We start from the raw sequence: 24,667 nt of genomic DNA on the forward strand, positions 1-24,667 counted from the left end.
TGCGGTGACTTGGTGATAGATGAGTTTAACGTTCCTTTATTTTGTTTGAAAAAAAAAAAAAGTTTAAGTATAAATAAGAGAATTCCCTTACAGCTGGGGTTTACAGTAAAACATTCTGCTCCAGCTTGTGGAAACTGTGTTCTAGTCCTGTTCTGAGGCAGGCATTTTTGGTTCAGATGCCAGTTGTTTGCTGTTCACCTATTGCTCTTTCATGCTTTCAGATCCACAGTTCAAATGCAAAGTTATTTCTAATTGGAATCAATACCATAGTGCCAAAAAGAAAATTATACATGGTAATGTGGAAGAGGAGAATATGCTGCCGAATACACTGACAGTACTGAAAATACCAGCTACCTTCTGACGTTGCTTTGGGAAAAGCAGCGAGACGGTGCCCTGAAGGAGGAATGCTCGAGCCTAGTGGTGTAAAAGAAGCATCCTCAGAGCAGTCTTGTTTGTGGCCACTGAACAGGCTTCAGCTGTCTGTCTGGAAAGCCAGAGTCCAGGAACAGATGCGGACAGTACTGCCCTGAGTAGCAGGACCCTACCTGCCCTAGAGAGTCTGGAGTCATTATTGTGTCCTCGTGGGCTGGTTTGAAGTTCTGCAGTGCTTGTGTAATCCCTGTTCTTGGTTACAAAATGTTTCTTTTTGGAATGCTTTAAAACAGAACAAAGTCTGGGAAAAGTGGTTCGTGATCTGAGTAGCGTTTTTGTACCTGGGGAGCCTGCAGGCTTTAGCTCTTGTATCTCTTCTGGCCTTTGAAGGAACATCGACATTCCCCACTGCTGTGGCTGTTGGTCTTTCTACAAAGTCAAACAGTGGGCACACAGCACAGGGGGAGATTGCTGTGCTTCAGTCACTGACCCTGGCCCTCAAACTGGGAGGCATTTAAGCCTTCAAGGAGTAAATGGTTTTGTCCTAGACAAGAAAAATTCTGACATCTTAAATGTCCAGACATACTTGAAGTGGTACAGTTAAGTAAGGTGTCGGTTGGGTCAAATGTTTTCAGGAAATGAGGATGAACACAGCATTGTCTGTGGGATTGCAGGTGTTAGATCCATTCATTGAATGACTCATCTCTCTGCTTCTGCAAATTCCCCTTGAGAAAGGTCACCTCAGGTATTATGCTAATAATACTTTATTTCCTGGGTATCTGTGCTCTGGGACTGGGCACTGCCAAATTCAGCTTTCTTGGGCATCCCAGCAAGAGCCCAAAAGCATCAGAGCTGCGCTTTGTGGAGAACCCCTAACTTTTGGGTTGGTTTTAGGATTCAATTTGTTAAAGCATTAGAGTGGGGTGACTGGAGTAAGGGAGCTGAACTTGTTCAGGGATTAATATTAAGCCCTTGTTTAACAGTAAACAGCTGATGAAATCCACCTTTGGCTCTAGGTGCCAGCTGTCGGGAAGGGTCCATCCAGGCCACCTCACAAGGACAGAGCAACCTTTGGCAGGTGGTGGGGGTGAGCACCCAGCTCGGACTGTCTTGGTTTGTGTTGTTTTGTGTAACCCACTTTTCCCAGCAGCTTCTACATGAAGAAGCTGCTGCTTTGACTAAATAGCAGGCCAGCCCTGCTCCAGCACGGGACAGCGATCTCCCCTCCTTAGGTTAGGCAGCTCCTCCTCAGCAAAGCATCCAGCAATAGTGGAGTCCCCTGGAGCAGTGGGAGAAAGGTACTCGACTTAGGCCAGAAGGAGCTGGAGCCAGGTCCTCGCACGTGGCAATGCATCCTCTAAACAAGCTGCCGTGCCTGAGGCCGCTCTGTGTTGTAGCTGTTCTGCTCACAGCTGAGCAGTGCCAACCCTGTTGTTGGCAGGCGGCATCCTCTGCCACATCCCTCTTCTCACCCGCTCCCTTGCCAAGGCAGCCTTTACTCTGCTGCGTCTGATGGAAGGCCCGGCGCCTGTGCAGCTTTTTTTCTGTTAGGAAAGAGTGAGAGGATTGTCGGGACCTTTTTGGCTCTGCCAAGGCCTTTTATGTCCCAAATGTTTCCATGAAAAGACTCCCTCCTGACCACCCTGCCCCCTGACAGCAATTCACTCCAGCCAACAAGCTTGATATCATTATCTACAAAAGGAGGCCAGTGAGCACCAGGGTGCTCAGAGCCAAGTTTGGGAAATCAAAGGCAAATCTCCCAGCAACAGAATTCTGGCAGAGATGGGGCTGTGCCCCAGCTAGTGCAGGATGGTCTGGCTGCTTGCGTCTGCTGGCTTTCAAAGCACAAAAGAAACATGCTCGGCGTGGTGCCAGCGCTGGCTTTGTTGGGGCTGGGGGTGTGCCCGCCTGCGTGCGAGGGTTGCCAGCAGAGTGCCCTGGGGAGCTCAGTGTCAGTAAGAGGCTGAAGCGGTTGGAAGTTTGAACAACCACGGGAAGCTGTCTCCTTTTGTTCAGTGACATTTTTAGGAGATGAACCGTTTAGTGTGATGGGAAACAGTGACGGTTTTGGTCATTTCCTTCCAAATCTCACCTGGGACTTTCCCTCTATTGTGTCTGATTTACATTCTGAAATAGGCATGTGGCTGCCTTGCCATTTTCAGTTTGACTTAATGCTCATCTCCAAAGACGCTTTCCAATCCATCTCTAAAGAGCTCTTCAGCAGTGAAAGCACTTACACTTTGAAGGCACCTATAGAGACAATCTGGAAGGCTGACTGTCAGGAAGACCGAGTAGAAGGGGCTCAAGGAGGGATGACGTTCCTGTGTTGCAATTGTATTAGGAAATACAGGTGTAGAACTGGTTTCAGTATGCTTTGTCTCACAGACTGCATCTCCAATCTGCTTGATAGTCCAGATAGAGAGGGGTATCAAAAATAGCCAAGAGATATGATGATATGGAGAATATAATTACAGAAGGTGAAGGGAAGGGTACAGAGGGTATCGTTACAGAAGGTGAAGGGAGCTGACTTAGCTGAAGCTTGGATGGAGGTGGGATGATGATGCCTGGATTCATCCATCTCTGCAGAGTGGAAAAAAAGCAGGGTGCTTTGTAGTTCCCTGTGAAAAGAAGCTGGAGGTCACCAAAGTCTAGAGCAGCCCCCAGGATCCCTGCAGGTCTGCATCAGACAATGAACGCATAGGAGGCCAGAGTTGTGTGTAACATGGAATGGCTAATTCTGGCACTTTCCCCTCCTGTTCCAGTTTGATCCTGACAACACTGGCTACATCAGCACCGAGAAGTTTCGTTCCCTTCTCCAGAGACACGGCTCAGAGCTGGACCCCCACAAGCTAGAGGTCCTCCTGGCCCTGGCAGACAGCAACTCCGAGGGGAGGATCTGCTACCAGGACTTCGTCAACCTGGTGAGTGCTCAGACTGGCAGGGCCTGTCAGTCCTCGGCTCTGCTTAAAACGCTGTCTAGAGAGGGACATCCTCCCTTCCTCCCTCAATAGCAGTGTGTGCTGTCTCCCTACATCACACTGCATGGGCTTGCTGAAGCATTCAATGGTGGCTGAACTCTTAAGCAAAGAGTCAAGTTGCTGATGATTTTTTCCAGGTAAACATGTTTGCATGGGAAGAACCTGTGGGAACTGTTGTGAGAGGAGCGTGAAGCAGTGGTTGCTGATAGTTTAGAGGCTTTTCCTCCTAATATCAGTTGGTAGCTGTAATAAGGAGCCATTTGTTCGCAAGCAGAGGTCTGTTAGTCTGTGTGTCTCCTGTTGTATTGAGGGATTTCACCACTTCCAGAAAAAGAATGTAGATGACTGTTTGTTGACTTCCTGGGTAGGGTCATATTGCACTGCTGGAGACATCTACAGCAACAGGGAGATACTGTTTCTAGGTCGTGTTCGTTATAACCCAGGTAAGATGTCTCAGACTGCATGAGTCGTGATCTGGATACCTCTTTATCTCTAATGATGTTTCAATTAGTGAAGGTATCTCTCTGTTTTTGATCAAGGCAGTTTGGCCAGCCAACACAGATGTAGACATGTGCTGTTAGATACCCAAGACAGCCTAAAAATGTTTTATTTATTTATGTATTCCAAAACAGGTCTCTTGGGCAGTAGCTGTTCCAGGCACTTTGGCCTGTTCTTGCTCTGTCATTCCCCATCTGAGTTCCAGCAGACTTATTGCAGCAGGAAGAGAAACCAGGGTGTCAAAGGCAATGAGCAGAGAATGACAGCGACGTTCAGGTTTTGCTGGAAAGTTGGTTCTTGATGTAATGTATAATGATTTGTAACTCTGTGTTCCTGCAGTCAACGTGGGGATTTGATCCCTCCATTTGGGGGATTGGACTAAATGATCTTTCAAGGTCCCTTCCAGTCCCTAACATTCTGTGATTCTGTGCTTTGTCATGCTCACTAGTGCATTGTGCTCTTGGTTTAGAAAAAAAGCTTATTCTAAATGTGAGACAGGTCATATAATCAGAAAAGCATTATAACAGGGTGCAGCTGTCAGGGATCCAGGTTACAGCCTCAGTCTAGCAGTGGTCAGTGTGAAGATGAAATTACACAGATATAATGACATAAAATAGATCTGCTGGACCTAATCAAGCTGTATTATTAGCCCTCTGCATGTGTTTATGTATCGGGTAAAATAAATGAAGAACTATTAAATACCTCACAGTGAGTGTGAGGTTTCTTTCAGTTCTACCTTAATAAACAGAGTGGTCAATAGTACTCTGTGGTCAGCAGCGTATTTATAGTAACAGCTGCTTGTTCTACGGTTTGGTATGTTCAAAGAACCATGTAAGCATTAACTAATCAAACAGTGCAACACTTAGGTAGTGGGAAGAGGTATCTTCTGACTTACTTTACAGAAATGATGGCCCAAGGCCAGCCAGCATGTTGGCAGCAGGCTCAGGAAGAGAACAGGGCTTTTTCTCTCTCCTTGCTTCACTGAGCTTGAGAGCAGAGCAAGCTAATGAGACAGGTGGGAGGTGAAAGGCATGGACGGCCTCCTCCTCCTCTGGGAAATGGGAGATGGTACCAGTCCGCACCTGCCTGAAGTGATTTCTGCAGAATGGCAAATTGCCTTCATTGCTGTTGAATGACTCCTGTAAAGAAGTCATTGATTTTCTATCATCAGCCCTTCTATCCTCCCTATCTGCATTTTTCGCCCTTGCTAATCGATAGGTAATGCAAATGCCAGAATGCTTAAATTACTTACAAGTGGCATCTTTCTCTCTCTTCCTCCAGTTGCTATTGATTTCCAACATCCAAAATTTGTAGGGCTCCTTTTTCCCTTCCTAGTTTCCTGCTTCCAAGCCTTCCTTATGAACTTCCTGATGAAAAGAAACACCACAGTTGGCACACAATTGGAACTCTGAAGTTGGTGAAACAGCTCTGATTCACTTTACAGCTGTCAATCTTGGCACAGGCAGTTATGTGGGGCAGTATTAAGCACATGCTTTGTGATTGATTATCATCATCCATCTCTGCTTTTTGCTGAGTTTAATTTGTCTGTTTTGGTAGTTTAGAAAGAATTGATATGCTCTCAAAAATGATGGTGCTGGATCTGGGGACCAGGAAAGCTTATGTCTGCTTTTTAGTTCTCCATCAACATCCGTGAACAGATACTCTCACATGATCAAGCACTGTTGATCAGAGGATCTCTCGTGGCCTCCCAACCACATCCAAGGTACTAAAATTTGAGCAAGAAGCAAAATGGCACCAATGAAACTCTGGCCACCGGAGAGGCCTTGAGGGGGCGAAGGGGGCTGAGTATCAGAGATGTGTTAAGGTGCAGTTGTTAAAGCAGATGTGTGTAAGTAGTGGCATTCCTACTGGGGTGGTTCACAAGCAGCCCTCATGGTTTCTTCCCAAGCTTGGTGATGAAAAGAGCTGATAAGCTACCTGCAACACTGTCTTACAAAGCTTCAAAGACAAAGTGGTTATCCCCACAGCAGAAAGTAGGGTTTAACTAATGGTCCTCAAGGGAACACAAATGCTCTTCCCCAGCCAGTTCCTGGGATACAATATCCTGTTTTTTCTGTAAGGTGTATTCATTTTGGTAAAAACTGAGTTGGGAGGGTCCTTCCTTTTTTCAGCTCTGCAAAACCCATGATCTTTGTTAAGTTCCCTGGATGCGTGATAGAATGAGGTGCTGCTTATTCTGCAAGTGCTTGGCTACTTACTAGAGAGTCCAATGCTGAGAGATGCTATTAGTGACTTCAGAAGGCATTGTAACTCGGTGATGTGATTATTTCCAAGAGATAGTACAGGCCATAAACTTCACAGAGCAATAGTGTTGATTCCCAGAGGGGCAAAGTGGAGCTGATTCAGCCTGCAGTGTTAGCTTGTATTTTTTTCTTGTGAAAATAAAGTACGTAACTCTTAGCCTTGCTCTGGAAGAGGAAGACTTCTATAAAAACCTAATGTTTAATAAAGCAGATTTGCTAGAAAAGTAAATCACAGCTTATATGGGGACTAAAGCAAAATCTGTTTTGCAGCCCAATGGATCTCACTGCCAGTGCAACTCCACAAAGCAGCCTAGTTCTCTTGAACCACATATGTTGTAAAAGCTGATGTAAATTTATTTAATGTGGTCCAGATTGGACCTGCCAGCATGGGGCAGGAGAATTCTAGGGGAAGGGGTGTGCTTGCCCCATTGCTTCAACACTGGCACTACCCTGGGAGGTGCCCCTAGTCCATACTGTAGGTCCTGCTATCCCTGGTTTGGATTTCTTGTTCAGAGGACAGGACTGGAAGTCAGGTGGACCTAAGTTTTGTTTCTGGCTCTGCAGCAGACTCACTGTGAATCTCTGAGACAGAATTCATTGCGTACCTTGGGAAAAGCAAAGCACTGCTGCTTCCAACAGAAATATTTAGCTGTAGCTTTGCAGTAACTTGAAACTGATGTCACATCGTGATGGTGAGCAAAATATATTAGCTAATTAAACCCATGTCCTTTGTTTTCCTGATCAAGGGTTAGCACCCGCTTTGCTTTCCCCGGCCTTGTTGGCTTCCAGAGACAGGCTAACTCTACCTCATTTTCTGTGAACAACAGGCATTTTTAAACACTGCGTAACAATAATCAGGTCACCCTAATCCCAACTTTGCTGGTGCCAGCACCGTTACCCTCCAGAGGAAGAATTCCTTTTGTTTTTTGTGATTTTTCTCTCTGGTTTGCTTGGAGTATGCTGCCAGACTGCAAATCCTGTCACTTCGAGAGAAGAAATAAAATTGCAGATGCAGGCTAAGAACTCTGCCAGCCTTTGCTACAAGTGATGGATACACGGGTCTATTGGCTGTGGGAGGAGGATAACTTTGCAGTAGGTTCTTACTTCATGGAAGAGGCTGGAACATAAGCTGTTGGTGGAAGGTTGCCTTGTGCTATGTCCTGCTGAGCTGAATGCTCAAAGGGAGACTTATCTCAAAATAAGTTTCAAGTTGAGTGTTTTAAGCTTAAAAGGCTGTAGCAGAGTAACCTTGGACTTCAGTTCTAGTGGCCTTGTCTGATGCTTGTAGTTTTGTTCTCCCTGCTGCTAATCTGGAAAGGTTTGTTGCAGGAACAGCTGCAGATTTCATAGCTCCATCTCTGCCTCTTTGTGCTTCCTATTAGCTGCACCACTGAACCAGGGCACACACCCTGCCAACCATTAAGATGACTCCCATCACTGACCTCAGGGTTTCCTTCAGCTTCCAATGGGACATCCATTTTAGTGCTTCCTCTGTCCTTGATTCACTGTCTTGGCTGAAACTATAGGATTCCTGAGTTCTCGTTCTGGCCTTTGTTCAGAGATATAATAAATATTTAATTCTTAAAAAGGTTTGAAAATCTCTTACTTCAGTATTTGTTCCAATATTATGCTGAGTAAGAAATGCTTTTTCTCAAGAGATGGATGGTTCTGCAAATGAGTGGTTATTTAACTGTGTCCTTATCCATCTCCTGCCTCCTCAATGTATTAAAACCCTTACTGGGGTGAAAGTTCTTACTTCAGGGAGCACTTCCAGGAGCTGGATACCCTCCTGACAGGTGTTCTTCACTCTGCTTTTGTGTTGTTTTCCTTTCCGTGTTGGAGAAAACGAGTGGTGTATCATTTTTAATGCTCCAAGAGCTTGATGTATCTCTTGAGGGGGGAAAAAAAACATCAGAGGGTCAGGTGGGTATCTTGAAACTGAGTAACAGGCATTCAAGAACTGCTTTTGGAGAGTGTTGAGCTTGTACATTGATCTGACTCCACTAGATACTGGCTGCATATACCAGCAGAAGAGAGCATTTTCTTCCAAGTGAACTAGTCTGGCAAATAATCATTATGCCAAATAAAGTGGAACTTAGCACAGAAATTTCCATCCTTAGCCATGGTTCCTCAGCTGTTTCCAATCACATACAGTTGAAACTTGAGAAGCATGATGTCAATTTCAATGGTCATTTTAATTGTGTATATATCTAAAATACATAAGTGAATGGGAAATATTATAAAGGTATTTTAAAAGAAAACTGCTTCAGAAAATAAAATCTGGATTCACTTCAGATGCAGAATCCTCCCCAGTACCAAAGGAAAATGGAACATGTGCTGGGGTTTTGAGGTTTCAAAGTCTGCTGCATTTTGACACAAAGTTATTTGAAACAGTAAGTTAGTCTTGTCTTGTAAGTGCCCTTGTACTGTGGTTTACCTTTTCTAATGGAAGTGCTGGAAGCCTGGGATGTTTAGTAAGAGTCCAGACAAAGTCCTGAGCAGGGAAGACTCCTGCAATGACAGCGATAATTTATTTGTTTTCTTCTGCCTCTAACTTTTCTTGAATCCCCAGAAGACACCACTGCTTGGTCAAAGCTAGTCAGGATATTTCCTTTTGTATCCATTTGATACTCCTTGGGAAAGGAAAATGCTACCAGGTTGGTGCAGAGGATGTGAACATCTGTGACAGATGAACTTAATGCTGAGCTATGTGTTCTGGGCAAAGCAGTCTTTACCCACATTAGCATTTTGTAGAAGTGCATATTGAGGGAAGGAAATAAATGTGAATCTTGAAAGCAAAATTGATTGGAAAAGCTGCGTTTGTAAGTAAAGTGGGTTATAAAACTAGAGCTGACAGAGGCTTTTAAAAAAGCATGTGCTAACTTCTGATTTAGTGTTCTGTCTCTTGGAGGATCAGAGCTGGAGAGCCGAATGCATTGCTTGTCGTTGTATGTGTTTAATAATAGCTGGAGACCAACCTCAAAGATGCCAATACCTAAGTGGGCAGAAGTCCACGTTTTTCTGAACTTCCTGAATGAGTCTAAATAAAAACCATAAAGAGGGTGCTGTGCCCCACACAAGCCATTTAACTGGACATGGGGAAATGCTACCTGACTTGGCTGTCTTTTATCATACCCTTGTGAAGGGCAGCAGTAGCATAGATAGCCAAGAAACCTGGAGAAGTTGGTCTGCTAGTGGGAAAAGCCAGGTTCCGCTGCAAGTTGTAGGCTGAGATTAATTCTAGATTGACGTGTCCTGAACAAAAGCAGGGCTTTGTAATCCACTGAAGTTTTACACTGTCCCATACTAGACTGCAAGGACTCATCCTAAATTTTGACATTTTCAATATAGAAAACAGATTCATATCTAAGTGGGCAAAAACTGTCCTTCCCATCCAATGCATCAAACACACCCTTTGAGCAGAGCTGTAGCACTAAGCCTGCTTTTGTTTTGGTGTGTTAATACCGAAGGGCAGCGATGGCAGCACATGGTTACAGGTCATGTCAGCCTGGCTGTTTTGCAAGGGAAATTTCTCTCTGCATAATAACTATTTGCAGGCATGAAGGACTAAGGGAACGTGTTGTTTCTTCTCCCGATTCCCCATATACTATTTTCTGTACTCATCTGCCTGTAGCTTTAATATCACGCTCATTAAAGAAGTCCCAGATCAATTGCATGAAGAGAAGTGGGGTGGGCTGCCCTGAGCTTCTGGAGCTGCAATAACGTGCAGGCCGACAATGGGTCTAGTGTTCTTTCAGCTGATGATTAAATGCTTGGCTCATAAATACCAATATTATGTAACTCCTAAATCAAGTCAGCAAATTGTGACCATATGGGAGACTTTCTGTTTGGAAAGATTTGAGTATTCCAAAGTTGGTCTGAAGAACAAAATAGGCTTCTTATCAAGAGTTGGTGGGAGCAGCAGTAGTGACTTAATCCTCTGTCTTTCCTTGTGCCTTGGTTTCACTTCACCTCCTAGCCTGAGATTAAAACCATGATCCTAAGGCCTGTGGGGTTATGTGAGTAGGCCCAGGACTGCGGTGTTTGCTTGAGTCCTGGCAGTCAGCTGTGCTGCCTCTTCGGAGCTTGTTGGCGTGATGGGCAATGAGTGCAGGTGGGGGCCAGCAGGAAGACTTCTTACTGAAAGGCCTAATTTTATCGGGTGCTGAGTACATCCAGTTATCTCTATTTTAATGGATCGTGGGAGCTTTTGGGCATGCATAGTATGTTCCTGACGCTCTGTGTGTCCCTGCCTTACTTGGGCGTAAAACCATACCAAGGCTATGGCATTTAGAGGGAACCTGGGCCTTCTTTCAACGTCCTCTGCTCAAAAGGAGACTTGACAAATAATTTTTTTTGTGTTTCTGCCTGAGGTGGCAGGAGGTTTAGCTAGTGCTCGTAAGGGCTCTGAACAGTTAGAGTTGTAATTATGGGTACCAAAAGGCTTTTAATTTTCTAGGTAAATTGAAACCTGGCTCCTACTGACATAGCACCTGCTGTTGTTGGTAGATGCAGGGAGTCTCCTGTTCCTTGCCGGTCATGTTCCCTCCAAGGAGTGTGGTGCGTTGCAATCTGGGGAGAATACACTTGGTGCTCTATCCTCTGCAGGACTGCAACAGTTCAAGACTTGCTCCATTTTATTTGCTGGCAGTTTTCTCATTGCCTCTTTGCTAAGAGTGCCTCACGGTGTATAGAAATAACCTTGTTGTTTGTGTTTGAGGCCAGGTCATTCTCCAGCAGTCGTATTTGCTACCCAGAGAGCCGTCAGCATTTTGCTCAAGGGTTTCCCTTGCTCTTGTAATATCAACATTTACTGCTTTTCCATCACTATTGGTTTAAATAACTCTTGGTGTTTTATCATCCAGATGTGACTAGAAACAACCAATATGGAACACCTTGTAAAAGTAATGGAGTGTGAGAACAGGTAGTTGAGAGAACAAAGGTACAACTGCCTATCGTCATTCGTTGGAGGAAATCATTGTCATAAGCTTCCATTTTATCTTCTTTGTGACATGTGGAAGGTCCTGTTTTATTTTCCTGTTTTGGAGGAGGAAGGCAGAGCTCTCTACTGGGCAGAAGGGCTTGAGGTCAGTGCAGCCTAGTGATCAGAGAATTCCAGCAACCTGGACTCTTCTACTAATTCTAGTGTATGACCTTGAGCAAGTCACTTAGTGCTGGGAGGTCCAGTTTATCACCTCCTCAGAAGAGCCAGAAGCTTTGTTCATCTGACATATGACTTCCACAGTGATCCTACAATATTCCACTCTTATCAAAAGCAAGGAGACCATTTCTCTTGTGCTTGGTTATTACGTTGAGGAATGCCTTCAGAAACATCACTGTGATGAATTTGCACTGATCTGACTGAGCTCTCTGGGCAGCATTAGCACTAATACAGAACAGGACACTGAACTGATGTTGATATGCTAAATTCAGGCAATTGAACTGAGCAGGTTCCTTTTGCCATGCTTAGCAGTAACAGAGAGATTCAGTGGTGCTCGAGTTAGGAACCTCTGCTGAACAAATGCAAGGAAATTTCTGTTACAATCTTAGCACAGACACAAATGTTGGCAGCCTCTGGGAATTCCCTCTCGTCTCTCTTACCAGTGTCTGCAGCAAGGAGGTGTTCCTCTGCTGAGAATAGTCAGCAATTTTTGATGCTGAACTGCAATGGTCATTTTCTTTGATTTGATCAGGAAACTATGATCTTCTACTAAAGTGCTGCAGCAGGAAAAGGTGCTGATCGCTTTGTGGTAGGCAGGCAAATCATATGTATTGCTGTAATTAGAATAGACATAGCAGCAGCTTCAGGTGACTGTCAGGTATTTGCATCTGTAGTAGGCAAATGTAGCTTCAATCTCAATTTAATCTCATCCACGAGAGGAGTGAAGCCAGAGAGAACAGAATAAACTCTGCAAGGGAGCATCCTCAGTGTGTCTCTGACAGACAGCGAACTTGAGCCAGTGCAAGGTCATTAGGTGACTAAAGATGATTTATGAGAGGGATGTTGATCACCCACAAATGCTAAGAAAAGCCTTTCACCTGGTGGATGTTTCTCAGTGAATTTCTGCATTGGAGGGAAGGAGGGACAGGCTGCAAACAGAGGGCTAAGTAGGGATGGGCAGCTGCTGGGAGAAAGGGGCACAGTGCCTGTGTGCAGAGCTTGAAAGGCCATTGAACCATCACCTCGGGTGGCCCCCTCATCTTCCTCCAGTGATTAACAGGACCTGGCTCCCTGCAGTGATTACTGTGTTTTAAGCAGCTTGGTCCAGCTCGAAACAATTACTCAGCTGCCTGGGCACTGAGAGTCGAAGCTCTGGACTTTGCTGTCTTTGAGATATTAGCCAAAACCAGTGTGATCCACAACAACTACAAGTCAATGCTGTTGAACATCATCTCTCATTTGGTCCTGGGAGGCTGAATATGCTGATAGTTTCTGAGATCAGGTGGCAATTCTCTAAGAAGGGCGACCAAGCTTTGCTGCCTTTTACTGTAAAAGGTCCCCTTACAATGTTTTTAATGCACAGATAGATATTTTATCTTTTTAAGGCTTCTCTACCAAAGGTTCAGCCAGTACAGACAGTGACACTAATGCAGTAGGTTTGTTTGACATCAGGGCTAATTAGCAATTACCCAAATCTTGGAGCAAGCACTCTCAGACCAGACTTTTTTTTCCTCCCAAGCAGGCTAGGCATAAAATTCCATCTGCCTAATTTGCAAATGCAATTGCTTTAATTATGCATCCAAATTGGGAAAGTGTATGCTCAAAAGATAGATAGCTAATTCTGTGCACGTCTGATGATAATGTGTATACAAGTCAGCACTGTCTCAAAATCTGCTCCCTCTGAGGATAACTTTAAAAAAAATAAAAAATAGATCCTCTCCTTTTGCAAGTTTACAGCAGCTAGACAGCCTGTATAGCAGTTTAGTCTGTGTTTTGTTGGTATTGCTTGTGTCTTGTTTTTGTTTTACACAAGGGAATAATTTTCCTTTCCCAGAGCTAAATCCTGCCAACAAGGATCAGAACATAAGGGTTAGCTGCTGTGAATGTACCTGCTTATGCATTCAAGAAATTCCCTGCCTCTAGAAGTGGCAGGTGCAGGGAAGTGCAATAGAGCAGGGAAGGTGAAGGGAAGGAGGACAGTGCATCTGTGGATGGAGGCTGGCAAATGGGCCAGAGAGTTCAGCTGCGTACAGCAGCAGCCTCTGCTCTACTTTGCCAGTGTTCTGCCCTGACCTCATTTATTGGCACCATAGGAGATCCTGGTGCTGCTTTTTCTTGCACCCCATGTAGGTCACCTTGTGATCAGGCTGAGACTTGGTCCCTATGGCTCCAGCCTGGTGGTGGTTCTCCTGACTGCATGGGTCTTGTGCTGCCAGATTGGTACTAATCTCCCCTGACAACTGTCAGGCCCTGCCTGGCCTTGCTTTGTCCTCATGGTTTCCTCCTTTTCTTTTTACCCAGATGAGCAACAAAAGGTCGAATAGTTTCCGCCAAGCCATCCTTCAGGGGAACAGGAGGCTGTGCAGCAAGGCGCTGCTGGAGGAAACAGGGCTGAGCCTGTCACAGAGGCTGATCCGGCACGTTGCGTATGAGACCCTGCCACGAGAGATAGACCGCAAGTGGTACTATGACAGCTATACCTGCTGCCCTCCGCCCTGGTTCATGATTACCATCACTATTGTAGAGGCAAGTACCTTAATGCCCTGTCTCTGGAAACCCACCCCACGCTGCCCAGGCCTTTGCTGGGACACGAACAAGGACTAGCGTGGGACTAGTTTGGACCCAGACAAGGACAAGTGTGAAGCTGATATGACCATCTTGGCTTGCCTATGTATGTGTGTGTAAATGGAGACTGTGGTCCTATCTATCTCCATGTGTGGTGATTAGTCATTGAAGCAATTTGTGTATGAAACCACGGAATCTGGGAAAACAAAGTTTTTTTGAAGAGTGAAAACCAGGGTAGTTTTAGGGGTAATTCAAATAATGGAAATAGAAATAAAATTCCTATGCTCTTTGAATGGAGAGAAAAAGGAGGGAACAGACACTAGATTAAATATCCTCACCTTATTTCTTTCTCCAATAAGGCCTTTGTACAATTGCTAAGTGATGCACTGGAATAAGCAAGGAGAAGGATATCCTATGGCACCGATTCGTAGGGTGCTGAGTTCCTCTGACTCAGTGGCTGGCTTGTTACAGAAAGCCATATACATGGTTATGCCAATGTGTTGCAGGTTCCACACAATAGGGAACTTTCACAGTGAATGGCTGTCAGATGGGAGAAAAGTTGTTTTACAGTTGGCTTCCCATTCATGATTTTGAGTTGCAGTGTTTTTCAGTTAGAGAAGGCATTTGCTAACTAAGGAATCTCCCTGCTCTTCTAGGTTGCCTTTTTCCTTTACAACGGAGTGGTACTAGACAGATTTGTGCTGCAAGTCACCCATCCCTTATACCTGAAGAACGCACTACTTTATCATCCTCAGCTCCGTGCTCAGGCTTGGAGGTACCTAACCTACATATTCATGCATGCAGGGTGAGTACTTACAAACTGGAGAGATTCCCCACAGTTCAGGTTCCCTAGAGAGAGGCAGGAGGAGGAAGCAACTGAATCAGCTCATTAATCAATTTTAAAAAAACCCAAATGCAATAATTCTAAATTTGTCATATAATCTGTAGCTGTTCTGGAGTGTTGGGCAATGAGGAGCAAACCTTCACAGCTGTCTGAAGGTAGGAGGCAACATAAGGATCTTAAGAGATGCTGCTCTTCTCCCTGCAGTGTTGGGACCACACCAACTTCTTAGTGTGCACTTCCCTGTGCGTACTTCCTAAAACTCACCAGACTGAAGTGCAGTGTCCCTCTAGAGGAGGTGTACAACTGGTGTAACGAGTCTGCAGAGATGCTGAACTGGTATTTAAGAACTATATGTTGTATTTTTGCTAGAGTTTCTAGTTGAGGTTGGAAAAGTCGATTAAACTCCCTGTGCCTATATTATACCATCACTTAGTAACGTTGTCCCTTCTGTAGGGACTGAGGTAATGCCTAGAAGCCTGAGTCAAGACTGACCTCCTGGTTTGTACACACTGTACAAACACCAGTGTTCCCGAAGAGCTGACAGTCTCAAATGACCAGATGGGCAGAGAATGGTTCATCTAATGCAAAATTAAGATGCAGAGTAAAATGAGTTGTCCTTCATTCCATGGGAGGTATGTAGCAGACTTGTGAAGAGAATTCAAGGCATGGCGATTCTAATTCTGTGTTTCTGGACTGCACCAGTCCTCCCAAGATTCGAAGAGACTTAATTATGTGATGTTTGTGATGCCATGGTGATGAGTGAGTGTCACAGGAAAGTTCATCTCTGTACGAAACACTCTACCCCCTCTGTGAGCTTTCTCAGATCATTATCTTCACACATTCCTGGCAGATAATTGCAATTTTCTTTAATTCTGTCAGTGAAGAATCAGAGCAACAAGATTTTTAGCAGTGGTTTATAGTCTGAAAGTGGATAAAGATTCTTTATTCTTAAACAGAAAGCTTATATTCCAATCAGTCAATGTTCTCCTTTAAAAGGCCAGAAAGATCAAGAGGATCTTTTCCTTTTTCCACTGGGAAGCTGATGTCCCTTCTCTGCCATGGAATAACAGCCTCAGTGTGTAATTGCCCTTGAGTGCAAGATGTGCCTCAGATCTCTAAATAAAAATCATAGTTGGGACAGAACGGACTTGACTCAAGGGGAGAGTAGAAAAAAATTCTAGAGGAAACTTCTAAATGTGGTGACATCTGTACTCTACATGCTAAATCCTTCAAAAAAAATCCTGTGTACAGAGGTGTAAATCTACAAGTGGAGGCCGTTGGGCTTAGATGTGAGGCTGGTTATGTAATGAGAATTAGAAAGATCCATCGCTGAGAATGTGGGGGAAACTGGGATTGTAAAAAGAAGGACCACTTAATTTTAACTAATGCAAACTAATTTGTATCTGAGTTTTCTTCTGGTTTTGTTGTTGTTCTACTGTATCACTTCTGTAACCATAGATTGCTCTGGAATTCCTTTGAAGAGAAGCACCTGCACAATGACAGTTTTTCAGCTCTTAAATGTCTTCCTGTGTCACTTGTGGCTTCCTTTCCTAACCTGTGTAAGGTCACCCTTATCTGTAGCAGGCTGTACTCTGGCATTCTCCACATTTATTGTCTGAAAAATAACAGATTTATTTCACATCTGTGGCCAGCTTTGTGATGAACAATGGTGAAGGTGGCGTGCAGAAGACTCATTGTTTTTGTGATGGATTCCAAATTCTTTAGCTACATAGCCCTCAGAACAATGGAGAGTCCTGCTGGAACAATAAACCCCATGACTTATTTGCAGTAGCTAGAGTTAAGCTAAATGTTCACTTATTGCTAACTCATATGTGTTAAGCTCCTTTCATATCAGGAGGACAGATAAATCTTAGAAGGGTAATAATGTTTGTAGTGGAAGCCCATCATTCTCATCTTGTTTTCAAATGAGAGGCTAACACAGTGTCATGGGATTTATTGTTGTTCTGTTCCCAGCTGAGACTTTAAGATGGTAATGTGGACTGCTGCTTAATTTAGGGCACTTGGTCTGCTTTTTTGAAGAGCTAGTGACAGTCAGAAGGTGTCCAAGAAGGCAGCAGTTGCTAAGGCTTGGGTGGCTGTGCCTCTAGAAAGATTCCAAAAATGCATGGACCATGTGATGGTCCCAATGGAGAGAGCTTTGTCAAGGGCTGAAAAGCCGGGCAAAGTTGTAAATTCTGCCCTTCTGCTTTCATGGAAAGCAGACGTTGATTATCGGGGGCCCACACATTTGTAACACTGCCATAACTAATGTCTTGCATTGATGCTCAGTCCCATTTGTTTGGTCTCAGGGAAGAAGAAAGTCTTTAATAAATCAATGGAATTGTCATTTCAAGAATGACGCGTTCAGCACCGGCAAAGGCTAATTATATTTTATGGGTGCTTATTGACTGTGGAGCCTTCAATGCTCTTAGCATGATGGGGAGAGGTAGTGAATGGGATCACTCCTGGAAAGTCTTTTAAGAACAGCTGTGAATCAGAGCGGTCACTTTAGTCTAGGATAAACTTTGCCGAGCCCTTACAAAAGCTGCCTTTGAGAAGCAAGCCCCAGTGCTTTGTGTGAAAATGTCAGGCGCTGCCTCATGACGTTAACTGCCAGCTGAAGCTTCTTTCCTCCCCATGGTAAAAGGGCACTTGGATGGTTTGACTATATTCTGTGATCTCTGTGTGACCTTTGCTGGTTGTTCCTAATTTAGTTCCCAAGTTCTGTGTACATGCAGGATCAAAATGGGTGCCAGAATACACCCGTGCCCCCATGGCCTCAAAAGCTCCAAGCAAGATGATAAACATAGTTACATTCTCTAATTTGCTACAATGGCAAACTGTGGTGCTCAGTGTCTCATGCAGGGAGATAAACTTGCTCTTAGAGAAAAATTAAGTGGTAACAAACCCATTAAGATACCCAGAAAGGTCTGTTTTCTGCAGCATCGTTTCTAGCAGCCTTTTCTGGTCCTACTTTAATCCTCCTGTATGAGATGATTGTATCCTTAGTGCATCTATCTTACCATCAACACTTTTTTATGATGTATATGGGAAATTGCTATGGTAACATGAAGACTAAAACAGTGAAAATACATGCAACTTAAACCAATTATTTCTAGGGGAGCAATTCATTTCTTGTATAAAATACAACATAGATTTACATTACCTACTTTGCACTTCTTCCCCCAGAAGACACCAGTCTTCTCCACTAAGGGTGCCATCGGGTCCTTTCAGTCCACCTTTCAGTGAAAGCAGTCGGGTACTTTTTCATGAAGAAAAGAGTATACTCCTGGGTCCAGTGTTATGTGGCCATTTAGCAAGGGTCACAGCCCTGTGAGCACAGAATAAATCTCAGGTGCTAGCTGAGTATTGAAGAGGGAACCTGTTCAGATGCCTGTTGCTGCTGTTACATCACTGGAAGACACTGCAGTTGTTAAAGCCATGGGTAAATACTTGTATGAAGCTTTGAAAAGTAGCAAGACAGTTTTGTTAAGTATTATTGATTAGAATATCAAAGAACTTGCTTTAAACATGTTGATTCATCACAGCAGAAATCTGCTGCACGTGGTCTTTACCTAATACGAACATCTTGGCTGTCACACTCTCCCCCTTTAGGCTGCAAGTGGTCCCACAGTTGCTGATGAGTGCAGCAGGGTTTGCTACAAGACAAGTCTTAGCCCTGCTCTTTCCATTGCATTTAACAGGAGTTTTGCTGAGTGCGATGGGAATAGCAGTAGGAGAACAAGCAGCTTCACTGGCTACACCTGGCATCCCGCTGGATGGCTAACTTCAGCCAGACATAAAATACCCTCTGCTTCCCAATTTGGCCATGATCACTTGGAGGTTGGCTCAGCAGAAAAGGGTGGGGGGCAGATAGTACAAACAGTAAAGCTGCATTGTGTGTCAGGAGGAGACTGTAATTGTTTTGGGACTGCTAGGCTTACCTTGCTTTTGATTCAATATCTGCTCCCCATTATGTCAACATAATATGTGCAGGGAAAAGCTATATCACCAGGAAAGAAAAGGAGAGGAGTGAGTCTAGTTTCTAGCTGCTTTTCCTGGCTCTACTGCAATCTTGCTGCATTTTTTGGACAAGTCATTTAACTTCTTTGCATTTTTTCAAATCTTCTATTAAAAAAAAGGAAGAAAAGTCTCACTAAGAACTGAATGTGTGTGAGGTCTTCGGCTGAAAGGCGCTGGGAAGATATAAAAAGATGTTGAGCAGGAAAGAAAGAAGGAACATCACAACTATTGGTCTGATTGTTTCAGGAACTATTGTTTTTTCCCAGTGTTAAAATTTACTTTCATGAAGCAGATGCTATTTGATCTCATTTTGAGATATGTCTGTCACAAAGTTAGAGAAGGGAGATGAAGAGTTAGAAAAGGAGACAACTTTTTTTTTTTCCCCCTTTCTCTTCTTGCTGCAGGATAGAACACCTTGGACTCAATGTTGTCCTTCAGCTCCTGGTTGGGGTTCCCTTGGAAATGGTGCATGGAGCTGCAAGGATCAGCTTTGTGTATGTCGCTGGAGTTGTAGCAGGTGGGTTACACCTCTAGATGCCCTAGATGGAGAGGCATCTGAAAGTGATCTGTGATGAATTAACACAGAAGAAATGTTTTGTGACATTTGGGCATAGGAGAAGAGCAGTCACTGATTTTCTCTGTTTTGAAATTCTTTTGGAGGCTGGAAGTGGGAAATATGCTACAACCTGACATCTGTTTCTAACTATCCATAGGCATAGTGTTTAGGAGACGTGCTTTAAAAACAACAACAACCAAAAATAAAATAAAAAAATAGCCTTGCTGTAGCTGGTCTTCCTGAACGTGGCAGTCGTGCTGTCATGGTGTACCTTTCCTCATGTCCCATAGAGGCCTAAAAGAAAAGTGTTATCATAGATGCCTGCATGAAGAATCTTCCCCCTACTCCTTCTCACCCCCAGGTCCTGTGCCTGTTCTTCCTCCATTTGTCCTATGCTGTCTGGTTCCTACAGCTACAGCCTGAGTAAGCAGGAAGTATTTGGTTGTAGCTTGTGAGCAGCTCACAGGAATCTGGAAATTCATTTAATCATGAAGCCATAGGTTTTGATTGATTTTTAGTTTGTTTTGTATTGCTTTTATTTATGTTTGGCATTTCCAGCAGTTTGGAGGTGATGAAAGTTAGCTGACAATAGATCAACATCTAATTAAAAAAGGAGAGGGTGAGAACAACCAAGGGCTTCGCAGTGGAACTCAGACAAGGATCGACTGCCTTAGCTCAAGATTTATGGTGATTTTCTTTCCAGCCTCATAACTTTATTTTTTTCATAATGAGCAGATAAAGCTATTGTAAAATAGGCTGCATTGAGTGCTAATAAATCCTGCGTTCCAGAAGGGAGACCGTGAAAAGAATAATTGGGATAGGGCATGAGACTAGGCATGGTACAAACACCATGCTCATTAACGGAGAGAAAGCAGTTAGCAGACCAGCTCCAGAGTCCCTTGCCTATTATTTTAATAAGCATTAAAGTGGTCCCCAGTCTGCAACTTTGCAGGCACAAACTCTTCTACTTAGATCAGTCTGACAAGTCATGGGGCTTCACTTGTGTACGTACATATTGCACATCTGTGCCAGGGAAGCAAAGCAAGTAAACACTGAATGTGCCGTGATTGAGAGCAAGTGAGCGCTGTGAGTTGCCAGCTGCCTCTTGGATTCCTGTGGCCATGGGCTTGCTGGCAGGGTCTGTAGGGCCAGAGACAGGCTTCGCTGGGCATTGGGCTGGGCTGAACTCTTAGGGCTGTGCAGGCTGTACCCAGAGCCTGAGCGAGGCTCACTAGCCCACCCAGCATTACTGGTGTTTCTGCTACACGAATGATCTCACCTATTTTTTTCTCAGGCTGCCACATCCTCATAGACTTGCCTTTCATACCTCGTAACCTGTGAATTGCATGCCAAGTAAATAAAAGTACCAAAAGGAAAGGGAAAACTTCCGTCCTTTAGTGTAGGATGGAACTATAAAGGTGATCAAACAGTCTCAGACAGAAAAGCATCCCATGATGCCTTTACCTATTTGAGTTGTTAGCCAATTATTAAACATGCCTTATTCTTTGATGTATGCCAGGAGATGGAGGAAAAAGCATACGTATGCTGAGGATCTGGCAATTTAAAGATAAAGCAGCTCCTAAACAACCAGGAATAAACAGTCAAATGCAGACACATGCTACAGTGGCCACTTCCTACTTTTATGTTGGTTTTTTTCCTTATTTGTCTGGCTTTGCTAAAAGGACATGTGGAAATGCAGGGTGAGAAGTGTGTGCTCAGTGCTGTGTCCAAGCGTTTAACTGCAAGTTGTCATTAATCCTTTCTTAACTTCTAATTAACTTTTTCCTTAATGGCAGTGCTTAAGAGATGAAAAGTCTCAGGGCCATAGAGTGAAGAAGGGAGCTATGAGCAGAGCTGGCTGGTGGAACCTTGGCTCTGTCTTGACCCAGAATCACCTGAGCAATTAGCGAAGAAGTCTGTTAGAAGATTCTGTACTGCTTATGACTCTCTCAAGATTTGTTGTTGCATTTTTCCCCTTTCCTGCTCATCATAAACACCTTCATTAACCCTGCCTTGTGACACCAAGTCTGCCTTTGTCTCTCTTCAGTTACTCTTAAAGTTTGCAAAGAAAGGAGCTTTGAGCAGGTCCAGGCCTCTAATTGCAATAAAGAGAAGCAGTGTCTGTTTGGATTTATTGTTAGTAGTGGTGCCTTTATGTGACTGACCTGTCATTTTGCCATCTCGTGTTTACTGCCTCCATCCAGGTTATTTTTAGGTAGTTTTACTCTGCAGTTTTATAAGTACTGTGCTTTGATCAGAGTCCTCAGTTTAAGTTACCAGTCCCCAGTTCCTTTTCACTGTGCAAATATTTAATCTTTCCAGCACGGGAGCTACTTCTATTTTATCCTCAGAAGAGGGAAAAGACAAAGACACTTGTCTGTCTTCTGCTTCCTTGTTGCTTTGATCAGGGTGTAAGTACCTTTTGCAGCATAGTGTTGAAGATACGTTGCTGCTTTGTGCTGGATGCTTTTAGCTTGGATGCTTTTAAAGTAGGTGGAAAGAATTGGACTGATTCCTATTTTCCCCTCTCCTTTTTCTTTATCTCTGTATTGCTGACCTGCAGCAGTTAACACAGAAATGGCAGTTGGTAGGGCTGTAGGGTAGGAAATGGTGGCTGGCAATTTTGACAATCCTTGTTCTTCCTCCCAGGATCCCTGGCAGTGTCAGTAGCCGATATGACTGCGCCTGTGGTGGGCTCCTCCGGAGGCGTGTATGCACTTGTCTCAGCTCACTTGGCCAATATAGTCATGGTGAGTACCAGAATGACTTGTCTAACCTCTTTGGAAGTGAGTGAATCCAGCCAGATATGATGACCCGAGGGACTGGAAACAGGGTCTGACCCCATTGTTTGTCATTCAGAGCTTGCCCGGTTGTCTTGTCCCAGTGGCCTGGTGCTGGAATGGAAACATGACACTGTAGTTGGTGGCTTTGTGCACTGATGGCCAGCAGCTTGTCGGGAGAAGCCAAAGACGCTGGTGTAATCCAAGATTTATCAGTGTACTTCAGGCTATCAGCTCTTCTGCAGATCCAGTCAGTTCCTTCTCTTCCAACCCCTTGCAAGAAGTTGCAGAGCTGTTTCTGTCTGCAAAGCATCATGTTGTGTTAGGGAGCACCTAAAGAAATTTAGTGTTTGATGGATTTATGTGCAGAATATCCCTTATCCGCTTTTGTAAAACCCAGACTGAAGCTGAACCCTGGGCATAGTAGTGATGCTATCTTTTTGCTCTTTCACCTCAAGAAGTACTTTACAAAGGTCAGTGAATATCAGCATTGTCGTTCCTCTTAGGCCTGAAAACAGCAGCACATCCAAGGTCCTCAGAAAGGTGGTGGCAAAGCCCAGCACGTCTGCCTGTGCAGCCCCTAAGCTGACCGTCAGGCGACGATGGTTTTGCTGAGAAAGCTTTTTATTTTATTTTTTTTTATCTGATTAGGATTTATGTGTAGTGGTTCAGGAATGCATGTCTGTCCTGTACCAGCAACTTCAGAGCAGAATAGCCATAAAAATGATGGTAATCCAGCCTTCCCTGGGGTCTGAGTGGGATGATAATGCGAGTTGGCTGCAGTAGAGACAGAAGGTCTGTTGTGTGCGCTCTGGAAAACATGCGTGTGTGTGGTGATACTTGTGTCAAACCTAAAAGAAAACCTTGTGTTTAATGCTTGTATGCTGTGAAATCAGTAGGCTTGGGCTGCAACCCGCAATGGTGCTGCTCCAGGCAGCCTTTGTGGTGTCTGGGAGTAGGGGGAGTGAGCAGCTTCCTGAGCAGAATAGGTCTCCTTTGCTGTCTTCAAGCTTTTCAAAGCATGAAGGAGCTGGGAGCTGTTGCCAAACTAAGTCACTTGAGTGTCTGACAGAGCTAAGGAGCGGAGGGGAGAACATGCTCCTATATTACAGTGTTTCTGCTGGTGAAATGCCTCCTGTTACACAGGTTTTCTTCAGTGTCTTGTGTCAAAGAGAACCAGGAGGGTGTTTGTTCTCCCTCATAGGGTGGTAATGCAGACATGGGTTCTTCACACTGAGATTCACAGGGTCAGAGGGGGACAAAGGAGCTGTTGCTTTAGAGGAACAAGCTCTGCCAGAGGTGTGTGGATAGTATTCACCAGTTACCTTCCCAGACTTCTTATAATGTAAAATGGCCTGTCGTTTCACTACTCATTGGAATCCTCCAAAGCTATTTAGCAATTGCTACAGTAGCACCTATCTTTCTCCATTATCTGTTGTTTCTTTGCTTTTGTTGTTTCTTTGTTTTGTTGTTTCTTTTGTCTGTGGTCGCCAGTGGCTAGTGGGAGCTCTTCCCAACCTCTGGAGAATGGCAAGGCCAGCCAAAGGCCGGGCTGATGTCAGGGACAGAGCTAGGCCAGCTGGATCTCAGGCAAGGGAAGTCAGTAAGACTGCCAGGCAAAGAAACGATGGATTGTCCATAACTTGGACAAGTCTATAATAGGTTCTTTATGGCTATGTCCTCTGGGATTGACAGATCTATGTGTGGTGTGGTGAGTGGAAAATTCAGAGCTAGGTGGTAAAGGCAATGAAAGGGATGTGTTCCAAGCGATGTTTGCCCTTGATGCTCCTCCAGTACAGATCCGAATGTAAAATCGCTCCAGGTTTGCATGCAGCATCACTTTGTTTTCCTTGTCTCTTCTCCAGAACTGGTCAGGAATGAAGTGCCAATTCAAACTGCTGCGCATGGCTGTTGCCTTGATCTGTAGTAAGTATCGTGCAATACTTGGCACACATGCAATCCTGTCTTGTTTGTCCTTGTCATAAGGGTTTGTGCTGATTCAGGGTGTTTTGGCTTTGCAGCAGTTTTGGTAGGAACTTGCAGCTGGACCTTCTGGCAGCAGAAACCACATCACTCTCAAATGCAGATTTTGGCTTTCAACATAAGCATTTGTAAATGAGGATTTGTTGTTAGCCAACATCTGTAGCTTGTGGCATTTGTGAAGATCTGGGACTTAAGCATCTTGCCTTTGAATTCACAAACAAGCAGTGCTTTCATAATGCTCATGTTTAGGCATCCTAGAGCACTTTCTATCTGGGACGGCAACAGCATTATACACATATTAATGAATTATCTTCCAGACATATCCTATCCCTAGGGTGGCATGATAAGGGAAACTAAGCTGTGTGTTCATCACAGACAATTGTCTTCAATGTCTAACAGAGGGAGGAGGCCTTTTTTAAATGATTTTGATATAAATTTTGGAACAGGAATATTCCTTCACCTGTCTACTCTTCCGCAAGGCCAGACCACCTACCATCCACTGGGTAGACATCATCTCTGTGTGCCTTACACAACTGTGGTTGGAAAAAAAAAAACAGGTGGTTTCTCTTTTACTCTGTCTCTTCAGGGCTGTAGCACTGCCTGAAAGATGGACTTAAGAAGGGATAGACTTATACAATTAATT

At 44.2% G+C, this 24,667-nt stretch overlaps 1 protein-coding gene across 22 annotated transcripts in view; it reads left to right on the top strand.

Annotated features, from left to right (window-relative positions):
* Positions 1-24,667, top strand: part of RHBDL3 (rhomboid like 3) — a 73,815-nt gene that overhangs the window by 43,738 nt on the left and 5,410 nt on the right. For 19 of the 22 annotated variants that reach the window (XR_014574029.1, XR_014574030.1, XR_014574031.1 and 16 more), the window contains 6 exons: positions 3,135-3,293; positions 13,575-13,799; positions 14,495-14,643; positions 19,110-19,222; positions 21,911-22,011; positions 23,907-23,967. Coding sequence is in view for 19 of the 22 variants with exons in the window: in XM_083805421.1 (XP_083661547.1) it covers positions 3,135-3,293; positions 13,575-13,799; positions 14,495-14,643; positions 19,110-19,222; positions 21,911-22,011; positions 23,907-23,967 (808 nt within the window). In the remaining 3 variants the exon portion in view is untranslated. Of the gene's footprint in view, positions 1-221; positions 3,048-3,134; positions 3,294-13,574; positions 13,800-14,494; positions 14,644-19,109; positions 19,223-21,910; positions 22,012-23,906; positions 23,968-24,667 lie in introns of all 22 variants that reach the window. The other 3 variants (XM_083805419.1, XM_083805417.1, XM_083805424.1) reach the window with 3 other exon arrangements.

Source organism: Anser anser (assembly GCF_964211835.1).
Source record: "Anser anser genome assembly, chromosome: 19".
NCBI lineage: Eukaryota > Metazoa > Chordata > Aves > Anseriformes > Anatidae > Anser > Anser anser.